Source organism: Miscanthus floridulus, chromosome 12 (genome assembly GCF_019320115.1).
Source record: "Miscanthus floridulus cultivar M001 chromosome 12, ASM1932011v1, whole genome shotgun sequence".
NCBI lineage: Eukaryota > Viridiplantae > Streptophyta > Magnoliopsida > Poales > Poaceae > Miscanthus > Miscanthus floridulus.
In genome coordinates, this window is record NC_089591.1 from 63,404,249 (window position 1) to 63,412,503 (window position 8,255).

An 8,255-nucleotide genomic window follows, 5' to 3' on the forward strand; every position below is an offset into this window, starting at 1 on the left:
AAATAAATTTAATTTAGAACAAAATAAAAGTGAACTATAATTTGAAAGAAAGCATGTATTCGTTAATAGTAACCAATTAACCAACTGACAGACAAACTATTCATTATACACAAGCCTTAAGCCTGTTGAGTTTTTTAGCACTTAGTAAATGCCAGTGCCTAGAATCTTCTACCACAACGAAACTAGGGGCATGTTTGTTTGAGCTGCAACTTTTAGACTTTTAACTTAAAACTTCTTTGTTGGTTGTTGTTTTTCTTTTCTATTGACTTGTTTCTATTAACTTAAAGCATGTATTTTCAACTTCTCAGCACATCAAAAGCCAGAAAAATGCCTCTCAAAGTGCTTTTAGAATTTTAGTTCATTTCCATATAAGCCAACCTTCCAGTTTTAAAAAATGCTAATAGCCGGATTGTTTTGTTTTAGCTTCTGGCTTTTGGCTGTAGAAGCTAGATAAAATTTGAAACAAGCATGCCCTTAGTCCTTCAAGAACAGCCAAAATAAACACCATTTTTGTAGAATTTTACTATTCAGGGGCGAATTTGGCCCTCCTTGTCCGGTTTGTTGGCTCTGATGAAATTTCTAAATCATTTAGTAAAACATGTTAGATCTAAGAATTTTTCTACCATGTAATGGAAATGGAGTTGATCCTTGTCCTAGGGAAGCTCTAACAATATTAAAAGAGCAAGCTCATAAAATATTTTATTGAGTATGAAGAACAAAAAAAATGATAAGTTAACTCTTCATGAAGAGTTAAGCTTACACACTTTTCTATAAGTCATTTGTGTATGCTCACATATTTTCTATATTAATATGTTAGGTTACTCTATTTTTATATATTTTAAAACGTATATGAGTTAGCAAGTTGATTTGTGAACAGAAAAAAGGCTTAAATTCAGAAATAACTGAGGCCCCACCAGGCCACCAGTCCACACGGAGCAAAGGCACACCACTATTTATAGCCGAGGGGCGCTCAACTCTACCTCCCCGCACTCGGCACTTCCCTCTCCCAGTGCTCCTAGCCTAGCCATGGACGCTACAGCCCAACGAGCCATGGCAGTGGACACAAGCAATACACCCACCACATCTTGCTCTTCTTCGTCCTCTACATCCTCCTCCTCAGTCGTCAATGACGCGCCGCAAGAGGTTGTTCCCAAGAACTCCGGCAAAGGCACGAACAAGCGGAAGAGAGGCTCTTCGCCGGACTCCCAAGAAGTAGAAGCCGACGGCAGCACCAATAATGGGCACCAAGGCGAGGAGAGCAGCAGCTGCTGCTGCAGCACCGACGACAAGGAGGCGAGCGTCGGCAACAAAGAGGCCGAAGAGGCGGCAGCGGCCACCACGGGCGCTGCGTCCAGAACAAGCCGGAGCGGGTACAAGCACCCGTCGTACCGCGGCGTGCGGCGCCGGAGCTGGGGCAAGTGGGTTTCCGAGATCCGGGAGCCCCGCAAGAAGTCGCGCATCTGGCTGGGCACGTTCCCGACGGCCGAGATGGCGGCGCGCGCGCACGACGTGGCGGCGCTGGCCATCAAGGGCCGCGCCGCGCACCTCAACTTCCCGGACCGCGCCCACGAGCTGCCCCGGCCGGCGTCCACCTCCCCCGCGGACATCCAGGCCGCGGCGGCGCAGGCGGCGGCCGCGGACGTGCAGTGCGACGCGCCGCCGTCTCCGTCGCCTTCGCCTTCGTCGTCGGCCGAGCTGCTGCCGTCGTCCCCCGCGGCCGACGCCGACGCGTCGCCGGAGCAGGCTGCTGCTGACTGCTGCTGCCCCGAGGCGGCTACGGCGACGACGACGACGCACGGCGACGGTGACGGCGGGCAGGGCCAGGAGAGCGCGCTGTTCGACCTGCCGGACCTCCTCCTCGACCTGAGGGACGGGCTGTGGTGGCCACCGGTGTGGCCGGCGGCGGCAATGGCCGCCGAGGAGTACGACGGCTGCGACGTCGTCGGGATGCATGAGCCGCTCTTGTGGGCCGAGTAGTTACTCGATCGCCTTACGTTTCTACAATCTACCACACTAGCAGTGAAGTATACGGGTCTTTTCCAAGAAAAAAGAAGGAAAACCACCAGACACATACTAGTATGTTTACTGTTCTTAAGGGAGTGTTCGGCTCGGCCAGTTTATTTGTTGGTTTATAAGTTATAGTATAATATTTTTCTCTCTAAACAAATCAGCCATACAAATCAGCATCAGCGGCTTTACCAACTGCCGAACACTCCCTAAATTAGTACGTACGAGTATTGCCTGTGCTTGATTTGGGCATGGAGCAGCTGTCCCGTGTGTTCTTTCTTTCTGTATCAGCTGTGAGGACTAGAGACGTCGACTGATAGCAGCAGTCTGATGATGCATTTGCAAATCGCAGTTATTTTCTAGTAGTAGATGCATGGTTGCATTTCGCATCAACAATGATAATATTTATTGTTGATTTTTTAAACAAAAACAGAAAAAAAATGTAATAATATAATAGTTCGGCTGAGCTGTTACTATTAGTGGCGATCTGCCTTCTGTTCGGAGGTCGTTTTAGGGCCGGGCCCGGCGGGCCGGCGAAAGCAGCAGAGAGACGGAGAGTCCATGTTGGCATGTTAACGTTTGGCAGATTCTCACTGGACAAGTGGACAGCTCCAGTTCGCAACGCTCCCGTTTGCTGCTGCCGCTGCTGCGTCGTTGTTACGGCAAAAAAGTCGAAAGTGCTTTTTTTAACTTGTCACGCCAACTGGACGGACACACTTGCTCTCCTCTCGCAGGTTACTACGTTTTTTCTATTTCTATACTGAACTCGCAATATCATCTTGCGCCTGGTTCGGTACAGACTCCACGTTGTGCTTCCGAGGTTGTACAGAGCACAGCTGCTGGAAACACCGGCCATAAACGAAGAATTCGCAATGTACGGTGCTGTTTAGTTGCACTTCATTTTGCAAAAATTTTCAACATTCTCCGTCACATCGAATCTTTAGACGCATGCATGAAGTATTAAATATAAATAAAAAATAAAACTAATTACATAGTTTAGACGAAATTTACGAGGCGAATCTTTTAAGCCTAATTAAACTATAAGACACTAATTATCAAATAACAATAAAAATACTACGATACTATTTTTCAAAAAAATTCACGAACTAAAAGAGGCCATTTATTCCCTTGTCCCCGTCCGCCCGCCAACTGCTGGGGCTCTGACAAGCTGGGGAGGAACAGGCAGCGGCGGGCCAATCGCCGTTAGGTTAGGTGCAGAGCCAGTTACCGGCCCAGTTGGCTGGCGTCGGTACATTCCCGTCACATCGCCTGACAGGTGGCACGTACGTATGCGAGCGCCGGGGCGGCGGGCGACCCCGTCACATGGCCAGCGCGAGCACGCAGCACCGCAGTACACCCGCGCTGCGCATCATCACAGCTAGCCAGGACACGGCCGCACCCTCACTAGCGCATGGCGAGCTGCGATGTGCGCTTGTGCTGTGCGGCGCGCGCGCTCCGCCGGCGTCTAACGACGCCGGCCGGCAGGGTAATTACATTAATCGTCCGGGCCGGCTCGATCGCGCGGGGACCCTTGTCGCCGTCCGGCCAGGTCGACCGGCGGGCGCTCGCTCGCCCGTAGCCCATAGGCAGGCACGGTAGGTGGGTGGTAGAGTGGCGTTTGTTGCGCGCTGAAATTGCATCGGCGAGTGCAGATTTTGTGCGAGGGATCGCCGGCCGGACCCGCGCGGGTTGCCCGGGACGGAACGGCCGGCGATGCACCCAAAGCTAATAATCGGGTGCTTAGCTAGCGCTCAACAGCATCATCCGCTTGCTTGAATGCTGGTGTGACCGTCCGTCCGATCGATCGATGGATGCAAGTTGCGCCCTGATTGATCAGTTCCTGATTCATTCCCCCACGCGGTGGTTCTGATGCGCTCGTTGAGATTTGCAGGATATACGACAGTTACGGGGGCGCGACTGGAGCATGAAGCTACCGTACTAATTTCGTCGAGAGATTCAGTAAACAGCACGGAAGGAATCCAATAATCCATGCAGGTGGCACAGCGTAAGGCATTCCGATTACAGAATTGCACATGCGCAGTCGTCAGAGCTCCCGGCTGTCGCAAAATTAGCAACTAATAATATAAACTGAATGAATCCAATAAAGACAAGAACAAGCCACTCTTTCTCTCAAAGATTTTCCTAGCCTGTTCGGCTGGAGCGGCTGGCTGGCTGGCTGGTGCTAGCCAGCTCTCTCACGTGGGCACTGTTTACATATGGTCAAAACAGTATTTTTCTCTCACACCAAACCAATCCGCAGTAATAATCTACAAACCAGCAGCTCCAGCCGAACAGGCTGGCAGTTGCCATCAGGACAGAGCAATGAGTCTCGGCCCAATCAAGTGTTGTTGCTTTTGCCTCTTAGAAGGCTAAAAACGCAACGGGTTTAACTTGCATCAGATTCGCGGGAGCAAAGCCGGAGAACACTGAAAAGCGAAGAAGCAAAACCAAGAACGAATGAAGGTCGAAGAAGAACGACGACGATCGACGGAGCCCCACCATCTATAATTGGTCAACAGTCCTTTTCTGTTTAGGATCAAAGTGCCAAAAAAGTTCATGTGACTAAACCATACAATATACAGATAGAAGGCTGCAGCGAGCCGAAAGACCGAAATGATTGCTCCATTCCAGCCTTTTTTCTTCTCAGAGGAGAGTTTCTGTCGCCTGATCGATCGCAAATTAAAACAAAGCTCAAAAAGGCTCTGGAGTGTGATCTGAGGAAGCATCGTATCTCAAAACTCATGCCACGAGTTCCTCCCACGACGTATTTTAAATGCCCTAGCTCTCCCTGGAATCTGGCAGTGTTATTGTAACTGAAGCTAATCAATCTGTTCGGTTGGCTGGTTCGTGAAGAAGTACTACTGACTGATTTATGTGAAAGAAAAATACTGTTCTGACTGAAAATTTACGATCATTTACAATAAACCACAGCCAAACGAACAGGTTTATGTTAGCACGGATTCACATCTTTTGGATCTCTGAATGAGGGATTTGGTGCAGAGCTTAATACTGCGCACACGGCCCACGGATTGGTTGCCCTGGGATGCCATTTTCAGCTTACTTTAATCATTACCCATCCAATGGAAGCAACGCACTCTCACATAATCACATTTTGCACGAACGAATACTGTGCTGCTGCTGCTGCATGAGACCAATAAACAACCGGAATCAAATGTGGGGTCAGTACTCGGTACTGCAAACCGACCACTGACCGTCAGAGAAGCGCGTACACCAACAACCTCTTGCTCTTGGGTTTGCTTGCTCTCCCGTCTCCCCTGCCCTTTATTTGTCCTATATCGTTCTATATTTTTTCAATGCCATTCACATTTCTTTGGAGAATCAAAAGAAATATGACACTCCAATTGCGGTTTCCACACTGACTTTCTGTTCGGAGATCAGTGCAACTGTAGCCAATCCTTTGATCCATATATATATGGTATGCGAATGGTACCTCACATATCGCAGTCACCAAGTGCCGGCAAACTCACAGCGATCGGTCCTAAGTTGTAGAAGCAGAGCTAGAGAGACACTACTTGGCGTCGTGATCAGCAGCAAGCTAGCAGGCAGGGCTCACTCGATCGCCACCGTCACACTCGCCACGTCATGTCGTCGTCGTCGTCGATGGAGCACGACGAGCAGGTGTCGCCTCAGGTGTCCGAGGGCGGCTGCACCTGCAGCAGCAGCGGCTCCCTCAACGCGTCGTCGCCGAGCTCCAGCGACGACTCCGGCGGCGGTGGCAATGGCAAGCAGGGCACGAAGAAGCGGCCGCGCAGGGACCTGAAGCATCCGACGTACCTCGGCGTGCGCATGCGGAGCTGGGGCAAGTGGGTGTCGGAGATCCGGGAGCCCCGCAAGAAGTCCCGGATCTGGCTCGGCACGTTCGCCGACCCGGAGTCGGCCGCGCGCGCGCACGACGCCGCCTCCGTCGCCATCAAGGGCCGCGCCGCGCACCTCAACTTCCCCGAGCTGGCCCACCAGCTGCCCCGCGCCGCGTCCGCGGCGCCCAAGGACGTGCAGGCCGCCGCCACGCTCGCGGCGGCAGCTGTGGCGGCTGCTTCACCCGTCGTCCCGTCCTCCTGCGCCCACGGCCACGACAATGCCGACACCCAGACGGAGGAGCTGCCGCCGCCGCCAGAGCGGGCAATGCCGGAAGCATGCGACACTGAGAACCAAGCTCACCTCGACCAGCTCGGTGGCGACGTTGACATTGGACTGGGCTGTACGTTCTTGGACGTGCCACACGCTCTTCTAGACTTCGGGTACATGTTGTCGCCGCTGCCGCTGCCGTCTTACTGTGGCTCGCCGTGGGATGACATCGCCGATGACCTCTGCTTCGAGGAGCCCTTGCTGCTTTGGGAACATTGACGTTCCAAGACTAGACAACTCCGTCCGTCCACGAGATTCTTTTGGTCTACACATTACCGTGTGCTAGCTAGCTAACCTTGTCGATCGTCGCTGTGATGCGTGCTAACAAATTTTGCAAAAGCACATGTAGTTACATTGAATCCATAGTTTCCAAATTTTGATTCCATTATAGGTCAATAAGACTCATGTCACTTTGTATCATGTACAATAATACATGAGAAATGTTTTCTATCAGACACCCGAGGTGCACGAGGTTTCCATGAAGCAATGCTCTCAGCCGTCCATCTAGCATACGACGACCGATTACATTCATCTTACTACACTGCTCAGTTGTTTATCTGGCATCCGATGGCCTATTACTTTCTTCGGCCCTGTTTTGAGATAAATTGTCCCAAACAGAGCCTTTTTCGAACAAAGTGAATCAACATCGAGATTATTGAAGGCGTGCGAGAATATATATGAACATGTCCAAATCAAGATTTCTGTAATTGTAGTAGTTGTTTCTCACTTACATGTCGTTCCAACAAAGCGCCTTGAAACACCGGTTCATGCAGCGAGTATAAACTACTAGTAGCACAGACTAATGATGAGCTAAAAATATGATATGCACACCCTGGTTTATTTGAATTTTTTTAATTTTAACACTTTTTATAAACTAATTTTAAATCTAACACTATTTTTTTTAACTAATACTTTTGGCCGCGCCTATTGTCATGGCGCGGCAAAATACCTGTGCCGCGCCATGCATGGTGGCGCGGCAGGAGGGTGACGTCGCGAAGACCGGGGCCGCTGACGTGGCAGGGTCTGCCGCGCCACCGATCTTGACGCGCCACGGCGCATGGCGCGGCAGGGTCAGATAAATATTGTCCGCGAGCCGCCCCTACCCCCGAGCCGCCCGCCCTGCCTCTGCCTGTCGCCCCTGCCCGAAGCGCCGCCGCGCCCGCAGCGCCTGCCGCCGCCGTGCCTGCACGCCGACCACCGCAGCTGCCCGCCCGCATGCCGCGCAGAGCCCCGCCGCCCGCCCGCCCACTCCGGCCGCGCCACGAACATCGGCGCGTCACGGCCGCCGGCCGCCCACCCGCTCATATCAAGGTAGGCTCTCTCGATTTCATGTTATTATGATTGTTATTTTAGTTAGGGTTTGTGATTTAGGACAGTTAGGTTAGTGAATTTGTTAGGATTTGTTAGTGATTTAGAATTTGTTAGGATAGTGATTTAGAATTTGTTAGTGATTTAGGATAGTTAAGGTTTGGTTAGGTATTTAGGGTTTAGGGATTGATTTTCGGTTTAGGTTAGGTTGTTTTGGTTAGGTAGTTAGGGTTTAGGTTACTGTTAGTTAGGATTTTGGGTTTAGGGATTGATTGTCGGTACTTAGTAGTGCGTGATACGGCGATTTGGATGACTTGATGAAGTTTAATCAAATGCTTATTTTTCTAGTGAAGTTGTTTAATATGTCTATTAATGTTACTTTAAATATATACATGTGCTTTCATATTGTGTTCGTATTGCATAACAAGTAGTTTAAATTTTGCAATGCTACATAATGTTAATTTGAATATTGTTAATTTGAATACTCTAACCCTTTGTTTATCAATTTGTAACAGGATGACCCCTCCCACACATCACCCGTTGTATCCCATTCTTGAGGTAGAGTACGACGACCAGCACCGAGCACACATCTTGAGTGACACCGACACACAGGTGGCCTTGCCTACTTTGAGGCCCCGCACGCACACCAGGGCGCACCAGTGGGACGAGCGTTACGCACCGTATATACGGCGTGCTGGCTTCCTTGAGCTTGTCCGTGTTGTCAACTATGGTCTTCCGCCCCTTGACCCAGCACTACTTACTGCAGCTGTAGACATGTGCGAGTGCCTTCTTTA

General features: G+C 50.6%; 2 protein-coding genes across 2 annotated transcripts; both read left to right on the forward strand.

The window, feature by feature from the left end:
- Positions 1–997: 997 nt before the first annotated feature.
- LOC136498087 (ethylene-responsive transcription factor ERF024-like) lies at positions 998–2,363 on the forward strand. The gene has a single exon (XM_066494027.1). The coding sequence runs from the start codon at positions 1,027–1,029 to the stop codon at positions 1,975–1,977; it is 951 nt and encodes a 316-aa protein (XP_066350124.1). The 5' UTR covers positions 998–1,026; the 3' UTR covers positions 1,978–2,363.
- Positions 2,364–5,447: 3,084 nt separating this feature from the next.
- On the forward strand, positions 5,448–6,525 carry LOC136495287 (ethylene-responsive transcription factor ERF039-like). Its single transcript, XM_066491253.1, has one exon. It carries the CDS (start codon positions 5,611–5,613, stop codon positions 6,370–6,372), a length of 762 nt encoding a protein of 253 aa, XP_066347350.1. The 5' UTR covers positions 5,448–5,610; the 3' UTR covers positions 6,373–6,525.
- Positions 6,526–8,255: the final 1,730 nt, after the last annotated feature.